The 26,316-nt window shown below is 37.3% G+C and overlaps 1 protein-coding gene across 8 annotated transcripts in view; it reads right to left on the reverse strand.

Moving 5' to 3' along the window:
* Positions 1–26,316, reverse strand: part of PRKG2 (protein kinase cGMP-dependent 2) — a 120,794-nt gene that overhangs the window by 80,806 nt on the left and 13,672 nt on the right. For all 8 annotated transcript variants that reach the window (XM_009240143.4, XM_063723487.1, XM_009240141.3 and 5 more), the window contains one exon: positions 134–300. In XM_009240143.4, coding sequence (XP_009238418.2) covers positions 134–300 — 167 coding nt within the window. The remainder of the gene's footprint in view (positions 1–133; positions 301–26,316) is intronic.

Below are 26,316 nucleotides of genomic sequence, written 5' to 3' on the forward strand. Positions count from 1 at the left end.
CTATTTCATGATTCAATATGTTATGTTTTCTACAAATAGAGCAACCAGTTTTATGTTTTTACAAATGTTTGCAGAAAATCATAACAGGTAAAATATTTATTATATAATAACTGGAAAAATCTGTGAAACCCACCTGCCAGCACAAAGATATGGTTTCCTGGTTCTCCTTGCTTAATAATGTAACTCCCTTGCTGATAGTTTCTCCCATACATGCATTCCACCATGTCTTTGATCTGCTGAGGATCCAGTCTTTTCAGAAACTGATTTTTATTAAGGGCATCTGTAATGAGCTTCTTCTCACTGGTATAATGGAAAAGAGATGTTAGTTACAATTAATGAAAATCATGTTTTACTATTTAGATTCACTTTATTCTGATTCTCAATTAATATTACCTACAAACTTATAACTTTCTAACAAGAACAATCTTTTTTTAACCCCACCAAACATTTCACCCTTATAACTACCATAGCTTACATGAAAAACCTAAGAAAATATTTTTGATTAGATCCCATTCAATTAAATGGGATCTAATTAAACTCAAGAGCTTCTGCACAGCAAAAGAAACTACCATCAGAGTGAACAGGCAACCTACAAAATGGGAGAAAATTTTTGCAACCTACTCATCTGACAAAGGGCTAATATCCAGAATCTATAATGAACTCCAACAAATTTACAAGAAAAAAACAAACAACCCCATCAAAAAGTGGGCGAAGGACATGAACAGACGCTTCTCAAAAGAAGACATTTATGCAGCCAAAAAACACATGAAAAAATGCTCACCATCACTGGCTATCAGAGAAATGCAAATCAAAACCACAATGAGATACCATCTCACACCAGTTAGAATGGCAATCATTAAAAAGTCAGGAAACAACAGGTGCTGGAGAGGATGTGGAGAAATAGGAACACTTTTACACTGTTGGTGGGACTGTAAACTAGTTCAACCCTTGTGGAAGTCAGTGTGGCGATTCCTCAGGGATCTAGAACTAGAAATATCATTTGACCCAGCCATCCCATTACTGGGTATATACCCAAAGGACTATAAATCATGCTGCTATAAAGACACATGCACACGTATGTTTATTGTGGCACTATGCACAATAGCAAAGACTTGTAACCAACCCAAATGTCCAACAATGATAGACTGGATTAAGAAAATGTGGCACATATACACCACGGAATACTATGCAGCCATAAAAAAGGATGAGTTCATGTCTTTTGTAGGGACATGGATGAAATTGGAAATCATCATTCTCAGTAAACTATCGCAAGGACAAAAAACCAAACACCGCATATTCTCACTCATAGGTGGGAACTGAACAATGAGAACACTTGGACACAGGAAAGGGAACATCACACTCTGGGGCCTGCTGTGGGGTGGGGGGAGGGGGGAGGGATAGCTTTAGGAGATATACCTAATGCTAAATGACAAGTTAATGGGTGCAGCACACCAGCACGGCACATGTATACATATGTAACTAACCTGCACATTGTGCACATGTACCCTAAAACTTAAAGTATAATAATAATAAAATAAAAAAAGAAAGTATTTTTGAATATTATTCTGATAGTCATCATGACACCAATACTATCGTTCCTAATTGCCATCACCACAAATGTAGCATTTCTCAAGATCCATAGATGCACTACTAATGGACACATGATTTTTTAGATGGAAAGCAAATCTCATGGCTATAAAGGAGTTGTATTTAAGGGATTACAATACAGTCTTCACTCACTGATGTATTCATGTATGCATAGTGCCTACAGTTGTAGTTATTTTATATTTTATTTAATCCTCATTATCATATTATGAGATAATTACTATTACTATTTTAGGAAGAAGTAGACTAAGAGGTAAGAAGCAACTAATTTTTCATGGGATTTAAAACTAAATAGGTGAATCTGAAGTCTGGGCTGCTTCCATTCCATCCCATTGTCTCTTCTGAGGGAGAAAGCTTCTAAGGGAGAAAGCCCTTGGGGCTTGGTAAGTTTGATCAGACATAGGTGGTGACAGTGATAGCGTAGGTTTGACTAGGTTTTACTCTAGATATGTGTGGACTAGACAGAACTGACATTTCCAGTCTCACAGTCCATTCATTCCTCAAATCCAAGTTCTACTTGCTGATAATCCTATAATGCTCTGCTTTATTTTGGAAAAGATGTAGCTCAAGATAGTTACCCAATCTTCATTAATATAAATTTAAAATGTTTTAATGAAAATTATTCATATGTAGATATCATAAAATTATTGTGCTGAAGGAAAAGATGCTCTATGGGCTAAGTCAGGTCTGCACAATATATTTACTCTCAATCATAAAACTCAGCATGATTTTTTAAATACTTTTTCCTCTATCTTTCATTCAAACTCTCTCCCAATTACTGCTTGGAAACTGGTGATCTTTTTCTACACAAAAAGTTTTCAAACAAAAGGTAAGACTTCATGAAATTAAATAATTCTTTCATGACTCTATCCATCAGATCTTTAGGCTACATGAAGAAAACAGAATGAAGTCTTGTACAAAGAAATTTCTTCTTCCCTACAGTGACTCAAAGCTATTCAAATTCTTTGAGTGCCTTGAGAAGTTCCATCTAATCTATTACCAAATCTTATCAATTTGTTTTAAAAAGTATCACTGTTATCCATTTTATTTCCCATTTTCAAGGATGGCACCACAGTCCAAGAACAAATCTTAGGTCTGGACAACTTTAAAAGTTTATTTTCTTGGACTTAAGCTTCTAGCCGATTTTCCCTAAAATTCATCTGTATTATATCATCAGATTATTCTTGCTAAAAAAAAATTAAAAAATGGATTTCATGCTCATCCAATTCATTTTTATCCACTAAAGCCAACTCACTTAATATATATTGAGAACATATCTTTGCTAGGTAATTCTCTTAGTACAACTGGTAGAACTGTGAACAATATCAAGAAGCTCCAGCTTTCACAGACTTTATATGTTAGTATAATATTCCAGTCAGTGTTTCCTCAATGCCCACATATACCAATTTTCCAAAGTATGTTCCAAGAACACTGTTTATTTATAAGCAAAAGTGTGCTAAGTTTAAGCAACTTTGGAAATTTACAATGCACACTTTAAAGATTCAAAGAAGTCTTGCTGTAAACAAATCTCTTTAAACCAGTATTTCTGGAGCGTCAATGTCCTCTTTATTTCTTTCTTTTTTGGTTTAACTTCATTCATTCAACATCCAACATTCCATGGAAGTACTCAAAAAGACTCTTTTGCCCATAAAAAAAAAATCAATATCCTACAACCCAGTATTTACCATTTTCTACAACATGGCTCCAATCTATCCATCTAGTACTTACTCCCTAAATCAAATGTTTTATCATAGATAAGCTGGTATCCTTATCATCCCCTATATCTTTGCCTTAAGAGATGGAACATGTTTTCTTTTGTGACTTAACTTACTTTTTACCCCTCAACCTTTCCAAACCTTATACATCCACCAAGAAACCCCTCATGATTTTAAGTTGGATGATTTTAAATGGATGCTGTAGTTTACACTATCCTTTCTTTCTCCTGTGAATTCCTAGAGTACTTATATTCATATCTATTCTGCTTTTAAAATGTCATTAAGCACTTACTTAGGACATAAAAATTAATTAAACATGACCCATGGCCTCAAAAAGTTTCCAAACTTTTATAACTTAGTGTATAAACATATTGTATAAACATATTGTAATAGTCTCTAATTAGTAAAATTATCTCTGAATTTTTCTCAAAAGTAGATTATAAATTTAAAACAACTTATTTTAAAAATCTGGTAAGTTTTGGCCGGGCACGGTGGCTCACGCCTGTAATCCCAGCACTTTGGGAGGCTGAGGCGGGCAGATCACGAGGTCAGGAGATCGAGACCATCCTGGCTAACACAGTAAAACCCAGTCTCTACTAAAAATACAAAAAAATTAGCCGGGCATGGTGGTGGGCGCCTGTAGTCCCAGCTGTGGAGGCTGAGGCAGGAGAATGACGTGAACCCAGGAGGTGGAGGTTGTAGTGAGCCGAGCTCGCACCACTGCACTCCAGCCTGAGTGACAGAGCAAGATTCCATCTCAAAAAAAAAAAAAAAGAATATCAACTTTGCAACTCCTTCTACAACTATGACAGACCAGCTATTATCAGCATAACTCTTCCTGCTCCCACAAAACAACTATAAAAGCTGATTAGATAGATAGATAATCTATTGGAACTATTGAAGATCTATCAACATAGCAACAACTTAGAGTCATGATCTGCAAGAGAACATGAGGCTGACAGTCTCCTCTGCATTTCCTACAAGGCATTTGCTGCTTTTCAGGCAGCTACTGAACACAGTCTTGGCTATCTCAAAGACAAAAGTTCGTGTTTAAAGCACACCATGAAGTGGGATGATAGGATGCTTAGTTCTTACTCCTAGGCTGCAGCCCTTCAGATGTCCCATCTGAAATCCTGGGTGTCTACCTGGGGTTCTGGTAAACACCCAGGATTTCAGATGGGACATCTGAAGGGCTGCAGCCTAGGAGTAAGAACAAAGCAAAATAGGCTAGCTCTCAAAAACACTGAAAACCAGCTACCAAACAAACAAAACCCTACTTTGGTTACAACTATCAGCCACTAGCTTAACTGCCTGCCAGAAGTAAAAGTAAATATTCACCATAGGCAGTTCATAAAATCTAGACACTCAAATTTTCTCCACAGTTTTTTAAATAGGAAATGTTTGTCATGACATCAGAAGTTACCAGGCATACTAAGAGAAAAGCCCAGATGACTAAGGACAGAGAGAAAAAAAGACAATAGAAACAGAACCATAGTAGATCAATATATTGCAGCTATCAGGTGCAACTTTAAGTATAAGCAATATGCTTTCAGGACAAATGGAGATGTCAGTAGAAAACGTGAATACTTAAAGAAATCAAATGGAAATCCTAAAACTGAAAAACACAATATCTGAAGCTTGACACTCAAAAGATCAGTTTGCAATCTGATAAAATGCAGCTGAAAATAATCAGAAACTAATTATAGGCAGCTAGAATATATTTATAGAAGATTGGAGAGAATCTAGGATGCAAAACAAACAACTAAAAATCAAAACATAAGAGATATATGAGACATAATAGAGAAGTTGAACATATGTATAATCTGGGACCCTGAAGAAAGAGAAATAATTGAGCTGAAACAATATATGAAGGAATCATATTTAAGAGTTAGCTTAAATCAGGCAGGATGCAGTGGCTCACGCCTGTAATCTCAGTACTCTGGGAGGTTGAAGTGGGCAGATTACGAGGTCAAGAGATCGAGACCATCCTGGCCAATATGGTGAAACCCTGTCTCTACTAAAAATACAAAAATTAGCTGGGCGTGGTGGCGGGCGCCTGTAGTCCCAGCTACTCTGGAGGCTGAGGCAGGAGAATTGCTTGAACCCGGGAGGCAGAGGTTGCAGTGAGCCGAGATTGTGCCACTTGCACTCCAGCCTGGCAACAGAGTGAGACTCTGTCTCAAAAAAAAAAGAAAAAAAAAAAGAGTTAGCTTAAAACAATTAAAAGATGTCAAGCACAGACAAGACGCATTATAAACTCTGCATAAAATAAATACAAAGAAAACCATATCTAGGCCTACCATAGTCAAATTGCTGAAAAACCAAATACAATGAGAAAACTCTAAAAAGCAGCTAGAAAAAAAAGGCATTACTTTCAAATGACTAACGTACTCTTCAACAGAAATAACAGAAGCCAGAACACAGTAGCATATCTTAAAAGCACTTCAAAGACCCTATTTCAATATCTTGAAATCACTTTCAAAATGAAGTGAAAATCACCTTCAAAAATGAAGGCAAAAAGAAGATATTTTCAAAATGTTTTTCCATTGGCAACAGACTTCCAAGAGTGAAGAGCTCCAGACAGAAGAAATATGATCTCAGATGGAAACTGGCAGATGTTAGAAGGAAGAAAGAGCAATGGAAAATATAAATCTATGGGTGATTAAAGAAAGCTTGTATTTATTAAACAGCAATAATAATACCATGTGCAGTGTAAAATATATAATAAATAAATGTCGAAAACAGCCAAAACTGCAGGGGAGGGAACAATAAATGGAGTTAACACAATTTAAGGTCCAGCAATTGATAAAAGCACTAATCTATGTTAAAAGTTTAGTAAGTTAAGGATGCATGCCATAATTTATAGTGAGGCCTACAAGATTAGTCAAAGAATGTTTAACTAGAAAGCTAGCAAGGATAGGCCGGGCGCAGTGCCTCATGCTTGTAATCCCAGCACTTTAGGAGGCCGAAGGCAGATGGATCACCTGAAGTCAGGAGTTTGAGACCAGCTTGGCCAACCCCGTCTCTACTAAAAACACAAAAATTAGCCAGGCATGGTAGCAGCCACCTGTAATCCCAGCTACTCGGGAGGCTGAGGCAGGAGAATTGCTTGAACCCGGGAGTCGGAGGTTGCAGTGAGCTGAGATCGCGCCATTGCACTCCAGCCTGGGCAACAAGAGTGAAACTCCGTCTCAAAAAAATAAAATTAAATAAACAAATAAATAAATGAAAGCTAACAAGGATAAAATAGAATTAAAATATATACTTAACTAATCCTCAAAACATGGCAAACAAAAAGAGAAATTGAATAATATTAGATATTAGATTTAAACCCAAATATTTTTTATTTACATTGGAGGTAAATATACCAAATACCCCAATTAAAAGACAAGCTTGTCAGACAAATAAAATAAAATTTAAAAGGAAATACCAAGTGTATATTGCTAATAAGATACATGCCTTAAAGATAATGTATGGAAAGGCTGAAAATAAAAAAGTGAAAAAAGATATACTATGTAAACATCAATTTAAAATAAATTTTTCTCTGATACAGGAAAGTAGACCTTAATAAAAAACATATTTCTAGAAATACAGAGGAATATTTCATATTTATATCATCAAGAATATCTAAATATTCTAAATATGTATCTACTTAATATGATAGTATCAAAATATATGGAGCAAAATTGGCAAAATTAAAAGAAAAAATAGACAAGTGTCCCACATTGATTCTGGGAGATTTTAACACATCTCTCTAATTAATAGAATAAGCCAACAAAAATTAGTTAGTAAATAGATCTGAATATTTGATTTTGAACTTTATTTCATCTCTTGACCTCACTGATATTTTAAATGTCTCTATTCAATACATTCAGAATACACATTCATTTCTAGTGCACATTAAACAATCATAAAAACTGACCACATGGCAAACCACAAATCATTTCAACACATTTCATAAGACTGAAGTAATACAAAGTATATTCTTTAAATATAGTATTAATAGAATAAAGCTAGAAATTAATAACATAAAAATCACAAAATCCTCAAATGTTTGAGAATTGAGCAATACATTTCTAAACAATCCATTGGTCAAAAATTAAGTTATAAGAAAAGCCAAATCATATTTTGAAATAAATAATAAAATATGACATAAAACTTGTAAGATGCAGTTAAAATGACGCATAGAAAATTTATGATGTCAAATTATATCATAGAATAAATATTATAAATGAGCGTCCTAAGCATCCATCTCAAAAGACTAGAAAAAGAAAAGTAAGTTGAACTCAAAAAAGGAAGGAAGAAAATAACACAATGACAGCAGAAAATAATAAAACAGGAAAAAAGAAGTATAATGAAGAGAATCAACACAGCCCAAAATAATTTCTTTGAAAAAAATAATAAAATGATAATTCACAACAAGACAGGACTTGGGGAGTAAGAGAGGGAGGAGGTATAATTACTATTACTAGAAATAAGAAGAAGACATCACTATGGATGTTACAGATATAAAAAAAGAAATGAGTAGTATGAACAACTTTATAGTTAAAAACTAAACTGCATTCTTGCCAAAATAGTTGTTCATACTATGTAGTCCAGCATCAAACAATTAAAAATAAAATTTTTTAAATGACATCATTTAAAATAGTTTCAAAAACATCAAGTATGGAAAATTGTGATGAAACGAAAAAAAATTCTAGAAAAATAAACTACCAAACCTGAGACAAGAAGAAATAGAAAATCTGATTAGCAATAAAGAAACTAAATCAAATATAAAAACTATCCCACCCAAAAAAGTCTAAACCCAGATGACCTTATTATTAAGCCTTATCGATATTTAAAGAAAAATAATATGAAATTTATATAATATTTTCCAGAAAACAGGAAAGATGAATTTTTCCCAATTCATTTTATAGTGCCAGAATAGTCTGATAAGGAGTTATACTACAAAAAAGAAAAATAAAGTCTAATATGCCTAATGGATAGAGGGACAAAAGTAAAAAACAAAACAAACAAGCAAAGTATAAAAAATAAATATTCTAGATTAGATTGAACATTAATTAACATAATTATCAACATGAAAAGAATAAGGGAGAAAAATGTAGCAAATATAATGGGATGCAGAAAGAGTATTTGGTAAAATTAAACACCTGCAATAATTTTTGAATTAAGAAATACTTTTGGCAAATTAAGTATACAGGAAAATCTCCTTAACCTGATAAAATACATCTATAAAACAAACAAAAACAAAAACACATCATATTATGTCATGAAACATTGAAAGCTTTCCTACAGACAACAGAAATGGGACACTTCAATCCTGAATCAGAAGTCTGAGCAAATTTAATAAAGGGAGAAAGAAAAGAAACAAAAAGAAGAAAAATAAAATAAGAAAATAAAATATGTAAACATAGGAAAAGAAAAAATTAAACTGTATTCTTTCCAAAAGATATGATTGTGTATGTGAAAAATTCAAAAAGAAAGTACAGGTAAACCACCAACATCAATAGGTGATTTCAACAATCTCACTTGATACAAAGTCAATATACAAATTTAATTGTATTTCTATATTCCAGTATTAAACAATTAACATTAAAAATTTTAAATAATTTAAAATAGTACCTACTATGAAAGATTATATCTAACAAAGATAAGTAAGATGTCTACACAGAAGAATACAAAATATTATTAGAAGAGTGAGAGAAAATCTAACTAAATGGAGGAATATACCTGGTTGTAGATTAGAAGACTATATTTTTAATTATGTTAATTATATTCAGGTTGATCAGGTTCAATGAAATCCCAATCAATGCTCTAAATTTAAAAATTTATGAAAATTGAGAAGCTGATACTAAAATTCTTATAGTCATAAAAAGGTCCAAGACTAGCTTCACAACATTGAAGAATAACAAAATTACAACACTTAAAGTAATGGATATCAAAAATTATTATGAATGAAAATAATTAAGAGAATATATACTACTGCCACAACAATGGATAAAAAGACTTTTGGGGAGTGGCTGGCAAGATGGCCAAATAGGAACAGCTCCAATCTGCAGTTTCCAGTGAGATCAATGCGGAAGGTGAGTGATTTCTGCATTTCCAACTGAGGTACCCAGCTCATCTCACTGGGACTGGTTAGAGAGTGGGTACAGCCCATGGAGGGCAAGCTGAGCAGGGTGAGGCTTTGCCTCACCCAGGAAGGACAAGGGGTTGAGGAACTCCCTCCCCTAGCCAAGGGAAGCCAGGAGGGACTGCACCATGAGGAATGGTGCACTCAGGCCCAGATACTACGCTTTTCCCACGGTCTTCACAACCTGCAGACCAGGAGATTCCCTTGTGTGCCTATGACACCAGGACCCTGGGTTTCAAGCACAAAACTGGGTGGCCATTTGGACAGACACTGAGCTAGCTGCAGGAGTTTTTTTTTTTTTTCATACCCCCATGGTGCCTGGAATGCCAGAGAGACAGAATTGTTCACTCCCCTGAAAAGGGGGCTGAAGCCAGGGAGCCAAGCAGTCTAGCTCAGCGGATCCCATCCCCATGGAGCCCAGCAAGCTAAGATCCACTAGCTTGAAATTCTCACTGCCAGCACAGCAGTCTGAAGTCAACCTGGAACACTCGAGCTTAGTGGGAGAAGGAGTGTCTGCCATTATTGAGGTTTCAGTAGGCGGTTTACCCCGCATAGTAGAAAAAAAAGCGGCAGGGAAGTTCAAACTGGGTGGAGCCCACAATAGCTCTGCAAAGTTGCTGTGGCCCGACTGCCTCTCTAGATTCCCCCTCTCTGAGCAGGGCATCTCTGAGAGAAAGGCAGCAGCCCCAGGAAGGGGTTAATAGATAAAACTCCCATCTCCCTGGAACAGAGCACCTGGGGGAAAGGGCAGCAGTAAGTGCAGCTTCAACAGACTTAAATGACCTGCCTGCTGGCTCTGAAGAGAGCAGCATATCTCCCAGCACAGAGCTCGAGCTCTGCTAAGGGATAGACTGCCTCCTCAAGTGGGTCCCTGAACTCCCATGTGTACTGACTGGGAGATACCTCCCAGCAGGGGTTGACAGACATCTCATACAGGAGAGCTCCAGCTAGCATCTGGCAGGTACCCCTCTGGGATGAAGCTTCCAGAAGAAGAACAGGCAGCAATCTTTGCTGTTCTGTAGCCTCTGCTGGTGATACCCATGCAAACAGGGTCTGGAGTGGACCTCCAGCAAACTCTAGCAGACCTGCAGCAGAGGGGCCTGACTATTAGAAGGAAAACTAACAAACAGAAAGGAAAATAGCATCAACATCAACAAAAAGGATGTCCACACAGAAACCCCATCTGAAGGTCACCAACATCAAAGACCAAAGCAGATAAATCCATGAAGATGAGGAAAAACCAGTACAAAAAGGCTGAAAATTCCAAAAACCAGAATGCCTCCTCTCCAAAGGATCACAACTCCTTGCCAGCAAGGGAACAAAACTTGACAGAGAATGAGTTTGATGAATTGACCGAAGTAGGCTTCAGAAGGAGAGTAATAACAAAATCCTCTGAGATAAAGGAGCATGTTCTAACCCAATGCAAGGAAACTAGGAATGTTGAAAAAAGGTTAGAGGAACTGCTAACTAGAATAACCAGTTTAGAGAAGAACATAAATGACCTGATGGAGCTTAAAAACACAGCAAGAGAACTTCGAGAAGCATACACAAGTATCGATAGTCGAATCAATCAAGCGGAAGAAAGGATATCAGAGATTGAAGATCAACTTAATGAAATAAAGAGTGAAGACAAGATAAGAGAAAAAAGAATGAAAAGGAACAAACACAGCCTAATATGTGAAAAGACCAAACCTACGTTTGAGCAGTATACCTGAAAGTGATGGGCAGAATGGAACCAAGTTGGAAAACACTCTCCCGGATATTATCCAGGAGAACTTCCCCAACCTAGCAAGACAGGGCAACAATCAAATTCAGGAAATACAGAGAATACCACAAAGATAATCCTCAAGAAGAGCAACCCCAAGAAACATAATCTTCAGATTCACCAAGGTTGAAATGAAGAAAAAATGTTAAGGGCAGCCAGAGATAAAAGTCGGGTTACCCACAAAGAGAAGCCCATCAGACTAACAGTGCATCTCCGTGTAGAAACCGTACAAGCCAGAAGAGAGTGGGGGCTAATATTCAACATTCTTAAAGAAAAGAATTTTCAACCCAGACTTTCATATCCAGCCAAAGTAAGCTTTATAAGCAAAGGAGAAATAAAATCCTTTACAAACAAGCAAATGCCGAGAGATTTTGTCACCATCAGGCCTGCCCTACGAGAGCTCCTGAAGGAAGCACTAAAAATGGAAAGGAGAAACCAGTACCAGCCACTGCCAAAACATACCAAATTGTAAAGACCATCAACACTATGAAGAAACCACATCAACTAATGGGCAAAATAACCAGCTAGCATCATGACAGGATCAAATTTATACATAATAATATTAACCTTAAATGTAAATGGGCTAAATGCCCCACTTAAAAGACACACACTGGCGAACTGGATAAAGAGTCAAGACCCGTCCTGGTGCTGTGTTCAGGAGACCCGTCTCACATGCAAACACAAACACAGGCTCAAAAAAAGGGATGGTGGAATATTTACCAAGCAAATGGAAAGCAACAAAAAGCAAAAGTTGTAATCATAGTCTCTGATAAAACAGACTTTAAACCTACAAAGATCAAAAAAGACAAAGAAGGGCATTACATAATGGTAGAGGGATCAATCCAACAAGAAGAGCTAATTATCCTAAATACATATGCACCCAATACAGGAGCACGCAGATCCATAAGGCAAGTTATTAGAGACCTACAAAGAGACTTAGCCTCCCACACAATAATAGTGGGAGACTTCAACACCCCACTGTCAATATTAGACAGATCAACGAGACAGAAAAATAACAAGGATATTCAGGACTTGATTCAGCTCTGGACCAAGCAGTCCTAATAGACCTCTACAGAACTCTCCATCCCAAATCAACAGCACCACATCACACTTATTCTAAAATCGACCACATAATTGGAAATAAAACACTCCTCAGCAAATGCAAAAGAACAGAAATCATAAAAAACAAACTCTCAGACCACAGTGCAATAAAATTAGAACTCAGGATTAAGAAACTCACTCAAAACTGCACGACTATATGGAAACTGAACAACCTGCTCCTGAATGACTACTGGGTAAATAATGAAATTAAGGCAGAAATAAATAAGTTCTTTGAAATCAATGAGAACAAAGACACAACCAGAATTTCTGGGACACAGCTAAAGCAGTGTTTAGAGGGAAATTTATAGCACTAAATGCCCACAGGAGAAAGTGGGAAAGATCTAAAATTGACACCCTAACATCACAATTAAAAGATCAAGAGAAGCAAGAGCAAATAAACTCAAAAGCTAGCAGAAGACAAGAAATAACTAAGATCAGAACAGAACTGAAGGAGATAGAGACATGAAAACCCCTTCAAAAAAATCAATGAATCCAGAAGCTGGTTTTTGGAAAAGATTAACAAAATAGACCCCTAGCTAGACTAATAAAGAAGAAAGGAGAGAAGAATCCAATAGACACAATAAAAAATGAAAAAGGGGATATCACCACTGATCCCACATAAATACAAACTACCATCAGAGAATACTATAAACACCTCTACTCAAATAAACTAGAAAATCTAGAAGAAATGGATAAATACCTGGACACATAAACCCTCCCAAGATTAGACCAGGAACAAGTCAAATGCCTGAACAGACCAATAACAAGTTCAGAAATTGAGGCAGTAATTAATAGCCTACCAACCAAAAGAAGCCCAAAACCAGACAGATTCACAGCCAAATTCTACCAGATATACAAAGAGGAGCTGATACCATTCCTTCCGAAACTACTCCAAACAATAGAAAAAGAGGGACTCCTCCCTAACTCATTTTATGAGGCCAGCATCATCCTGATACCAAAACCTGGCAGAGACACAACCAAAAAAGAAAATTTCAGGCCAATATCCCTAATGAACATCGATGCAAAAATCCTCAATAAAATACTGGGAAACCAAATCCAGCAGCACATCAAGAAGCTTATCCACTAGGATCAAGTCGGCTTCATCCCTGGGATGCAAGGCTGGTTCAACATATGCAAATCAAAAAACGTAATCCAACACATAAACAGAACCAATGGCAAAAACCACATGATTATCTCAATAGATGCAGAAAAGGACTTCAACAAAATTCAACACCCCTACGTGCTAAAAACTCTCAATAAACTGAACGTATCTCAAAATAATAAGAGCTATTTATGACAAACCCACAGCCTATATCATACTGAATGGGCAAAATCTGGAAGCATTCCCTTTAAACTCTGGCACAAGTCAAGGCTGTCCTCTCACCACTCCTATTCAACATAGTATTGGAAGTTCTGGCCAGGGCGATCAGGCAAGAGAAAAAAAATAAAGGGTATTCAAATAGGAAAAGAGGAAGGCAAATTGTCTCTCTTTGCAGATGACATGATTGTATATTTGGCAAACCCTATTGTCTCGGCCCAAAATCACCTTAAGCTGAAAGCAACTTCATCAAATCTCAGGATACAAAATCAATGTTCAAAAATCACAAACATTCCTATACACCAATAACAGACAAACAGAGAGCCAAATCATGAGTGAACTCCCATTCACAATTGCTACAAAGAGAATAAAATGCCAAGGAATACAACTTACAAGGGATGTGAAGGACCTCTTCATGGAGAACTACAAACCACTCTGCAAGGAAATAAGAGAGAACACAAACAAATGGAAAAACATTCCATGCTTATGGATAGGAAGAATCAGTATTGTGAAAATGGCCATACTGCCCAAAGTAATTTATAGATTCAATGCTATCCCCATCAAGCTACCATTGACTTCCATCACAGAATTAGAAAAACCTACTTTAAATTTCATATGAAACCAAAAAAGAGCCAGTATAGGCAAGACAATCCTAAGCAAAAAGAACAAAACTGGAGGCCTCATGCTACCTGACTTCAAACTATTCTACACGGCTATAGTAACCAAAACAGCATGGTACTGGTACCAAAACAGATACGTAGACCAATGGAACAGAACAGAGGCCTCAGAAATAATGCCACACATCTACAACCATCTGATTTTTGACAAACCTGACACAAACAAGCAATCAAGAAAGGATTCCCTATTTAATAAATGGTGTTGGGAAAACTGGCTAGCCATATGCAGAAAACTAAAACTGGACCCCTTCCTTACAACTTATACAAAAATTAACTCAAGATGGATTAAAGACTTACATGTAAGACCTAAAACCATAAAAACCCTAGAAGAAAACCTAGGCAATACCCCATTCAGGACATAGGCATGGGCAAAGACTTCATGACTAAAATGCCAAAAGCAATGGTAACAAAAGCCAAAATTGACAAATGGGATCTAATTAAACTAAACAACTTCTGCACAGCAAAAGAAAATATCATCAGAATGAACAGGCAACCTACAGAATGGGAGAAAAAGTTTGCAATCTTTCTATTTGACAAAGGGCTAATATCCAGAATCCCCAAATAACTGAAACAAATCTACAAGAAAAAAAATTACTCCATCAAAAAGTGGGTGAAGGATATGAATAGACACTTCTCAAAAGAAGACATTTATGCAGCCAACAGACATGAAAAAAAGCTCATTATCACTGGTCATTAGAAAAACGCAAATCAAAACCACAATGAGATGCCATCTCATGCCAGGTACAATGGCGATCATTAAAAAGTCAGGAAACAACAGATGCTGGAGAGGATGTGGAGAAATAGGAAAACTTTTACACTGTTGGTGGGAGTGTGAATTAATTCAACCATTGTGGAAGACAGTGTGGCAATTCCTCAAGGATCTAGAACCAGAAATACCATTTGACCCTGCCATCCCATTACTTGGTATATACCCAAAGGATTATAAATCGTTCTACTATAAAGACACATGCACACGTATGTTTATTGCAGCACTGTTAGCAATAGCAAAGACTTGGAACCAATCCAAATGCCCATCAGTGATAAATTGGATAAAGAAAATATGGCACATATATACCATGGAATACTATGCAGCCATAAAAAAGGATGAGTTCATGTCCCTTGGAGGGACATGGATGAAGCTGGAAACCATCAGTCTCAGCAAACTAACACAGGAACAGAAAACAAAACACCACATGTTCTCATTCATAAGTGGGAGATGAACAATGAGAACACATGGACACGGCAGGGGGAACATCATACACTGGGGCCTGTCAGGGGGTCGGGGGCTGGGGAAGGGATAGCATTAGGAGAAATACCTAATGTAGATGATGGGTTGATGGGTGCAGCAAAACCAGTATGGCACGTGTATACTTATGTAACAAACCTGCACCTTCTGCACGTGTATCCCAGAACTTAAAGGATAATATTAATAATAAAAATAAAAAAAGACTTCTAGGACAGAAAAGAAAATTCAAAAATTGACCTACATATTCATAGATTCCTGATTTATGACCACAGTTGTACTACAGAGCTATGGGAGATAAACAGACCTCAACAGAAAATATACACATCGAAAAGTGCTCTCCACTGTTAATTATCAAGGAAAAGAAAACCGAAAGGACACTGAGATACCAGAAAATATCCAGTAGAATGGCCAAAATGAAAAAGACTGACTGAATGCTGTTGAACATATGAAGTCATTTAATACATATATGTGTTGGTGGGAGTATATATTTGTTTAATCACTTTGGAAAATTATTTGGCCATCTATATTAAACTTGGATATAATGTATTACCCAGTAACTTCACTCCTAGGTTTATACCCATCATAATTCATATACATTACAAGACATGTACAAAAATGTTCATGGCAGCATTATTCATAACTGCTAAATACCAGAATTAACCAAATGCCTATAAATCATAGGATGATTAAATTGTATATAGTCATACAGTAAATACTATATAGCAATGACAATTAGTGAACCTCTGTTACATAGAATAACATAAATGAATCTCACTGTAGGAACAAAAGAAGCCAGAGTCTTTAGAGTACACACTCCATACTTCCTTTAAATAAATTTCAACAACAGGTAAAAAGTATTATCTCTGATAAAAGTAGTGCAAACAGTAGCTCCCTTTAAAAGGGAAGATAATGGGTAGAAATTGAAAGAGGGCATGAGGGGCTTCCAAAGTACTAGTAATGTTTATTTTCTGATCATTTTGGTGGTCACGTGGGTATGTTCACTTTACTTTTTGTGTACTTCAATTAAAAATTCATTTTTAAAAATGTGTATGACTTTGGAATCAGAAAATCTTAGGTTGAAATATCAGCTCTGGCACTTCCTAGCTTCAATTTTAGCATACGTGCTGCTAGCACCTTCCTCGCTTCCTTATCTTGGACAAGTAACTTAGCCTTTCTGAATCTCAGATCTCTCATCTATGAATAGGCATAGTAATTATGCCTACTTCATAGGAATATTATGCACATTAACTTAAATAACGTGCCAGTAACTTAATAAATGGTAGTCGTAGTAGCTGAAACTGGTAGAAGTCTTTCTGGGGGAAAGAGTGGAATGAGAAAAGTTATGAAAACCATAGAACAAGGAGGCACTGATAAGACCCTCTGCTCACTTCAAAGTTCCTCCAATAGGGACGGATGCTGAATTCATGCCCATTTGAGGTGGCAGCAGCAATCCTTTTGTAATCATTTTATACCCCCAACTTACACAGTCAACATTTCTTGAAGCAATAAATTTTCATCCTTTAAGTTGCTTCAGGAAGTTTAACTTGGCAACGTTCACCTACAGTTGTATTAGGCTCTCGATCTTTCTTCTCTGGGCTCATATATTAGAGGTCTGTGTTCTCACTGTTTTTTTTTTTTTTTTTTTTTCCAGGTCAAAGCATGTATCTTGCAACCTTCTTTGAATAAGGCTCAGTGCAAAGCTGGGGCCAGTGGCCTTCACCTTCCTTCATCCTTATCTATCAAGGATTTTTTGTGAGCATAAGAGGCAGCAACTTTACTTGTATTTCATTTCATAGCTTAATCATATCTACATGCAATTAGAAAACATATGGTAAGGCATATTTGTGAAGGTCACAAAATCTAGTAGAGCTGGAATGCCAGGATTTGATTCCAACTTCTGCCACTTACTAACTGCGGAACCTTAGGCAAGTCACTGAACCTCTAAGTTTCCTCAGCTGTAAAACAATAATAAACACAGTCTACAGGTCACAGGATTTCTATGAGAATTAAATTAGTTAACAAAATAAAGCACTAAGAACTGTGCCTCGTACATAAAATATACTGCATAAGGGTTAGCTATCACCACAATAAGTAGGCAAGTTACCAACACCTTAAACGCTGAGTTAGAACAGATCTAAAAACTCTATGCTGGCCGGGTGCGGTGGCTCACGCCTGTAATCCCAGCACTTCGGGAGGCCAAGGTGGGCAGATCACCTGAGGTCAGGAGTTCTAGACCAGCCTGGCTAACATGGTGAAACCTGTCTCTACTAAAAATACAAAAATTAGCAGGGTGTGGCGGTGGGCACCCGTAATCCCAGTTACTCAGGAGGCAGAGGCGGGAGAATCGCTTGAGCCCAGAAGGCAGAGGTTGCAGTGAGCTGAGATCACGCTACTGCACTCCAGCCTGGGCAACAGACAGAGCAAAACTCCATCTCAAAAATAAATTAACAAACAAACAAAAACTCTATATTTAAGACCTATCTTTACTTATTGAAGGAGGCCACTTCAAAATGGTAATGCTCCTGTCTAGGTTCCCCATACTTAGGGTACCCCAGACCCACCAAACCACACAGTGCCAGGCCTCTTTGTCTCCTATAATCTATTCCTCCTTAAAAACCCAGCTAGAGATTTTCTCTTCTACCCTACCAAGTAAAGAATGTGCCCGCCTTCCTTTGCATGCCTATCTCTTAGAATATTAATCCCATAAATTATAATTTCCCCAAACAGACACTGATCTTCAAGGGTATGACTATGCTTTTCTTATTACTTAATACCTAGAACTGTATTTTGCACATATTAGAAACTTGACAAAATTAAGAAACCCAAAAGACATTAAAATTCTTTCTCCCAATTTAAAAATTATGGGTACAGGGACAAGAGCAGAATTGGAAAACGTCAGTCACCCTAATAAACAAGGCACATTTAATAAACAGGATATGCATCTCTATTTTCTTCCCCATCCCCAGATAATTGTTTTTGAGTGATGAACCAAAAAAAAAAAAAAAAACCTAACAATTGCACAAGTTTATAATTTGAGAAACTAGCGTGACAAAAATGAGGTCATCCCACGGATGTCATAAAATAAGCATGACTTTCTTCTCTCAATTCTTTTACTTATTGCCCATATAATTAAATACAGTTGTAATTTAATTCTGTTTGCTGTTATTTCATGCTCACAACAAAACATTTCTCTCTCTCTCTTCCTTAAGTTTGTGTAGATGATTCTATTCCCATGAGCGTCAAAGAACAGGGTTTAACAATGAAATGTTGAAAACAATCAAAACTTACAAAGAAGTTTATCTGACACACTTAATGACAGGCATAATCATCATTGTGTTGCATGGTAATTAGGTATAAAAGGCAAACAGTTCCTTTAAATGTCTCTAATTAGTACTGCTCTTAAATCTTCAAACCAAGTATTTGAGGAGTCAGCGGCAGGGAAACCTGCTCCTATAACACAATGCTTCTCAATGCTGGCTTCATATGAGAATCAGCAGGGGAGATATATATATATATATATATATATATAATCCATATGCCCAGGGCTCTTGCCTCAAATCAATTTAGTTAGAATAGCTGGGGGTTAGACCCAGGAATCAGTACTTCCTATTACAGGTGATTACAATGTAAACTTAAGATTAAGGATTACAGCTGTAAACAAGAACATGGAAGGGAGTTGAAGTTGTCCCTTCCCTCTGTATTTCCACAGCACTGGGAACATGCTCTACTGAAGGCTCATCAAGTAATCAATCAATTAGGTAATTAACAAGTATTGATTAACGATGATCAATTAGTGTTTGTTACAAGACTTTGACACAGCTTGTTCTTTTTCTGCAATATAATACACAAGTGAGAAAATCCCTACTCTCCTCTCCCTCCTCCCAGCATTCTGTCTGGAACCTGAAACGTGGCCTGGCACCTAGAAACATACTGCCAAGTTAGCCTCAGTGTGTGAACTCTTTTTTTAATTTTAGTAAAATATACATAACAAAATGTATCATTTTAACCATTTATAAGTGTACAGTTTAGTAACAATAAGTACATTCCCATTGTTTTACAACCATCACCACCATCTATTTCCAGAATCTTCCCAAACTGGAACTCTGTACCTATTGTATATTCCCTGGGTCTCCTCACCCCTCCTGCTCCTGGCAGTCTCCATTCTACTTTCTGTCTCGATGAATTTGACGATTCGAGGTACCTCGTATAAATGGAATCCTGCAGCATTTGTCTTTTTAAGTCTGGCTAATGTCTGAAAGCTTCATTCCTGCTGTAGTATGTGTCCTCTTCCATACTCTGTAAGGCTGAATAATATCCCATTGCATGTATATACTACATTTTGTTTCTCCATTCATCTGTTGACGGACACGGGGTTGTTTCTACTTTTTGGCTACTATGAATAACACTGCTATAAGCATGGCTGTACAAGATTTTTTACGCATGGCTTTACCTACCCGGCACAGCCAATATTCCTAAACAGGAATCTCACACCAGAGAAGCAAAAGGGCTTGGTGAGTGAGGAGGGAGGACCTGTAACTTGCTCCTCATCAACAAAATACAGGAATGATGACGGAAGGCCATTCCTGGGTAGGTTATATAAGACTTCATCTTAGTCAACTGTAAAGGGCTTATCCAGCTGAGTCTGAAGAAGTAAGCTGCCATGCTGTGAGAGGGACGCAAGGCAGGAACTCTAGGCAGCCTCTAGGAGCTGAGAGCAGCCCCAGCTGACAGCCAGCAAGAAAATGGGGACCTCAGCCCTACAACCACAACGAATTGAATTTGGCCAACAATCACGTAAGCTTGGAAGAGGACCTCTTCCTGTAGAAAGCTCTAGAAATGAACACGGCCAGTTAACCCTTTGACTGCAGCCTTGTGGCTGACGTCAGAGAAGATGACTTAAATAAGTCACGCCTGGACTCCTGGCCCACTGCAAACTGAGATAGCAAACATGTGTTGTTTAAGCTACTAAGTTTGTGGTAATTTATTACACAGCAATAGAAAATCAATATGCTTGCATTTCCTGAGTTTCTGTTGCCAAGAAATTTCAAGTTGCATCTTGTTCTTCTCACTTGTACTTCCTCTTTCCTCATCTCACCTGGAAAGAGGGAACTGGAAGCTCTAGGTCTTTCTTTCTCTCACATTTCCCAGAGCTTCATATGTAAGCCCCAAAAAGACCATTTAAACACCTGCTTGAAATTTACCAAATAAAATTGATTTGGCATCACAAATAACCCAAGAAGGATTAAACAGATGTTGGGGGACCCTGATGACTCACACCTTATTATAAAATATATATAAAATATAAAATATTCTCTGGCCGCTCCTGGCTATAGATCTCCAAAAAAAAAAAAAAAAAAAGAAAGAAAGAAACCTGTCACACATAACTGCACTGAAAAATCTACAACTAACAAATACCTCTAAGGAGAGTCAGCAGAAAGAGAAGACAAATCATTTTAAAGTGAGAATTTAATGAAAATAAACAGTTTAGTTAAAGGATAGATATAAGAAATGTATCTTTCACAAAGAAGGGACTTCCAAAGAGTCTGAAAATCGAAATGTTTCATCCTTGTCTTCAGATCTGTTCCCCTTTTTGAGAATTGTATTGCAATTTAAACTCTAGAAAGAGGCAACAGGAGCTGAGCTGCTCAGGCTTATGGAAAGAAAAGGGAGGTTCTGTGGAAACTGAATGCTGCTCATTAGGAGGCAAAGGCCAGTGGTGATGTTTCTCTCTTATCCAGCAAGCAAGGAAAAGAAAGACCACTGTCTTCTCAATGATGCTATTTCTACTACATTCCTTCCTAGGTATCTAGCAAGTAATGGGCAGTGTCCACAATGTTTTTGAGGAAAGGAAAAAAAAAAAAGGGTCAAAAAGAGCCATCCATTTCAGAGGATATTTAGAAAATGTAAGAAAGAAGAGGTGGAGGCTCCTGCCCAGGCAGCCAGGGCCCTTGTTAAAAGCCAGCACTGCTCAAACACCTGGAATAACCTATTTGGAACCAAGAAGATCCAGAAACTGCTATAAATATCCTACATAAATTAAAACGATAGCAAGCGAAATAAAATGAGAATAGATTTCAGAGTTGTTGTGATTAAGAGGCAGATGTTTTAACATCTAGGTGAGTTTATAGAAGCCTTAGCCACCACTAGTGATAACCATGGGCTAGTTACTTACTCTTAATAAGCCTCATATAATAATACTTACCGATAGGTTAACTGTGAAAATAAGTGAGATAACTATAGATAGGTCATAGCAGAGTGTACCAAATAATAGATACTCAAAATTGGTAGTATTGGCCATTGACTAGTCAGATATTGAGAATGAGAGAAGATTAGGAAGAAACCAAATTAAAGAATTAGTGAAAAAAAAAAATGAAGGAGGGAAGACAAGAAGAAATAAGGAAAAGGGAAGCAAATGTGGAAGAAGATATTAAAGAATTGGATTCGTTGATTCAGTATTCAATAAATATTTGTTGCATTGGATGTATTAATCTGAAGGAGTAAAGGGAACCTTGGACATTAAAGCTGCTAAGCCAAGGCTAGGTACTGGGTCCAAAAGTGCCATGGTTTTTGTGTAGTGTAAAAATAGCATTGCGCATCCCCTTAGGAATGTAGCCCACAAGGCGCGGGTAGGCTCTTCAGAATCAGCACAGTGCTAATAGTGAGCTCTTAGACCTTTGACTACTCAAAACAATTAGCCTTCAAATCCTCAGTGTTTTCCAAGGCTTCATTAAATATTTTTCCTAATGCCTAGCAACTAAGACTAGAAGTTTTAAGGATAAAGTGAGAAGGACTAAAGGGCAGATATCAACTAAGCAGAAGACCATTTGAGAGGCTGAGAGGGCTGAGGTGGGGAAGCAGAGTGAGCGGAGCCCAAAGCTCATTGGCTCCTAGAAAAAAGAAAAGACAGAGGCACAAAGGGAGACTGGCTGGGTGCCAGGACTCAAACCGGCTGCCAAAGCTTATTTAACTTCATCTAGATGTCAAGGCAGCTGCCACTTAATTCCAGTCAGGCTCCTAAATTCCTCCATGCTTTTTTACCTCTTCCTTTTTTTGGAGCTTAACGGTACCACCCACCCTACCTCACCCCCACAAAAAAGCCCCCAGCCTGGTTATAAAACCCCAAGGGAAGCCACTCACACTGTAGGCTGCACAGGCTATAAATGTTGTGCACATTGCGGTAGAGAATACACATTTGACATCAGGCAGACTCAATTGGAAAACTGTTTCCAAAAATATACAAACATTACAACCTGGAGCAAGTCGAATGACCCCGAGCTTTAATTTCACCTTCAGTAAAACAAAAAACTGATGCCTCATTAGGCAAGTCTAAGGTCTCCACGAGTTAATTACGGAGAATGACAGATATGTAATAACCAACCAATAACTTAGATTTTTTATCCCATCGCTGAGTAGCTAGTTTTGATCTGAGTGTCTACATGCACATTGTCTATCACTATGAAATATAACCTTTTGTTTTCAAGCATACTGACAACTTTCACCAGATACATCACCCAGTTACCTTCACCATAGATTCTTGGTATCAGATCACCACAAAACTGGATTATTTTTCTTCTTCCACGCCTTATCCTATACAGACAGCTTCAATTTTTGCTTTTCTGAAGACCCGGGTTAAGACAATAGTATTTATGAGAATATATACCAATTTTGTAACTGCCCAACTGGTAAAAGCCTGTATATACACTCTTAAAAATCTTTAATTATCTATGTAAAATCTAGATATAGAGCCTCTCATATGGCAACATGTGAATCACTATTTCATGGAAGGGAAAAAAGGGGTGTTTCCTCCCCAGCAAAAGTTCCCACTCCTGCAAACTGCTAATAGAGTAGCACTTTCTGGAAGAATCATTTTCACGGAAAAATAACAATAGCAGGGAGATTTTTCTAATCATTGCATTTAAAAAAAAATTATTTCTGATTATATATTTAATTTTTAAATAAGGCTTTCCAATAAAAAGGGCAAGAGTCCACCTCTGATTGTTATCTTGAAAAAATCATCTATAGGAATGATTAGAGCAGAATCTGGACAGCGGGTTTTCTGATTTTGAATTCTGTTTCCTGTATTAAACTCTACGTAACCTTTGGCAGGTTATATAATTCTATATGCCTCAGTTTTCTCATATATAAAATGGGAGTGATGAATAATATCTATCTTATAGGTTTATTGTGAGGATTAAATGATTCAGTATTTGCGAGGCATTCAGAGTGGTGACTGGCACATAATTAGTGGTATATAAATATTTTTTCCCATGGAAACATTCCTCTTCAATAAAGAAAACATGTTCTGTAGTGCACATCCTCAAATGCTCAGTACTGCTTTGGAAAGGAAGCAAATAAAAACAAACATATTCTTCCACAGTCCTTTTCCACATCTTATTTAAACGTATGACTCACTAGCATTTTCTTCTTTTACTTATTCTGCTCCTGCGGTGGGAGTGACAGATAAAACGAATTGTCCTTCCTAAAACTGGAGTCAAATCTGAAGTCAGATGGCAAGTCTTTGTTTTATCTTTCCTTTTCATGAAAGAATAGTTTCAAATGATAGTTTAAGCATCCCTAGCAAAATGCAGTCATACCAGCAACTTGCCAGATGTCTCTGATTAATTTGCCTGTGTTCCACCAGACATTCAGCATGAGCTCCTAATTTTGCTCTGATGAAGTTTTCTAAACAATATCTACATAAACAGAAAAGAAAAACTTAATCTCAGTAAAAGGTCTGACATCTGAATTCATGGTTGTCTTGGTGCTCAAGGCAGACCAGACACGGGCAGAAACGCTATGTGAGCTCTTCTCTGCCCTCTCTGCCGGCGATATTCAGTTCTCAGCCTTGAGAAGCACTGTACTTATTCAGGAACCCATATGTGACCCTCCATATATGCCACAGTTGCTGCCATCAGGTGGATCAAACCCATTCTCAATGTCCTTTTCTCACAGACCTCAGCTCTAAGGATCCAGAACTTAGTAGGCATCGATGCAATGGGCCACCTCTGCTCAACTCCACATGGATGAAGCTAGACAGCTCCCGGAAGCACCACCACTCTTAATATCAATCAATGGGGCATATTATAATAAGGCAGACTGGTGCCCAGGCTGGTCTAATCAAGGCCTTTCACATATGTGGGTAGTTCTTAGAACACTAGAGTAGGACTGAAGAGGAAAAGAACTGATCCTGATTTCAAGAGTCTTGGATTCTAATCTTAGCTCTGCCACCAACCATGGTATATTCCGTAACTCCCCAGTACCTGTGTCCTTACTTCTCTAGCAAGGGGGGTAGCATCAAACAATCTGTATGCTTCCTATGGCTCTAAGGTCTTCTGATGTTCAACATATTAAATTTAAATCAGAGATCAGAGTATCTGACACACTGTAGTACCCTGATTCATCATGAAATTTATACTACTTCAATGAAGCTGAGTGCCTGTTATAGAAACAGGATACATGCCCACTGCATGCTGCATGCTTTTGAGGATCTAAAATGGTCAGTAGGCACAAAGCCAGGTCCCTACAAAGAGCTATGATATACTGCAGGTTGGGTGCAGCTGACCAGTGATTCCACATTGTGCCCACCTCAATCTCACAGGCATAGACTCATTTTCTGTGGCATTGTCCTAAAACTGAACATAGGTCCCACTTTGTCTATAAAGGGTTCCGAAACTAAGTCATAATTCCCATCTTAGGCAATAGCAGTTACAGTCAAAACCATTAGAACTGCAGTATTCAGTAGAGTAGGCAATAGACATGTGCCTACTCAATTTTTAAATTAATTAAAATTAAAAATCATCAGATTCAAGCTTCTTTGTAAGAAAATAAATTAAAAATCCAGTTTCTTAGTGGCACTAGCTGCATTTCAAGTGCTCAATAGCCATATTTGGCTATTGGCTACCATATCGTAAAGCATGGATTATAGAATATTTCCATCACTGAAGAAAGTTCTGCTGGACAGCACTTAATCTAGAACCTCATATTAAAATGCAGATCCTTGAAATTAGAAAGAAACAAATTTCCAGAATTTCCTATTGTCAGTAGAGTGTCATTATGAGTTCCTCCATATAAAGTAGGGAGGTACAATTAGACAATTTAAGTTACATCTTCAGACCATAAAAGTATATTTGATGGAAACAGGACAATAAAGCTGGCATGAGCTGGAGCTGCCTAGCAATTGAAGAGGCTCACTCACCACTTATGATATTACTAAGCATAGGTACCTTAGCAAAATCATAGAATACTGTGTCATGAATTATAGAAACTGAATATACAAATTCAGAATCTATCATTCCATCAAATTTTATTCTCTGGATTCTATGGGTGCTTCATATCTCCCTAATATTGTTGATTGAAGGAGAGCTAGGACTCTCCCCTCAGTTTCCTGCTCACTGTTAAGTGTTCATCAGAGATACTCTCTTAGACAAAAAAACTGAAAAGCCATTCAGTGGCTTTCTGATCCAGTATGGAAGGGTGAACTTCATCCAAAATGTAGTTGACATGTATATTAATAGAAACAGATTTAGCCATAAATTCAGGCAGGATACTTTATAAAAGTCCAACAGATAAATTAGGAGAACCAAAAAATAAACAGAGGAGCCATTATGACTGATGATCTTAAAATCTCTGATATCTAGCAGGAACTGCTTAGAAAAGTAGACAAATTAATGTATACTGTACATCATCCTTTCATCAGTGAGGGACACGTCTATCCTTTTAATGCTCTAACTTCTGGAAAATTGTTTCTTACAAATTT

This window comes from Pongo abelii, chromosome 3 (assembly GCF_028885655.2).
Source record: "Pongo abelii isolate AG06213 chromosome 3, NHGRI_mPonAbe1-v2.0_pri, whole genome shotgun sequence".
NCBI lineage: Eukaryota > Metazoa > Chordata > Mammalia > Primates > Hominidae > Pongo > Pongo abelii.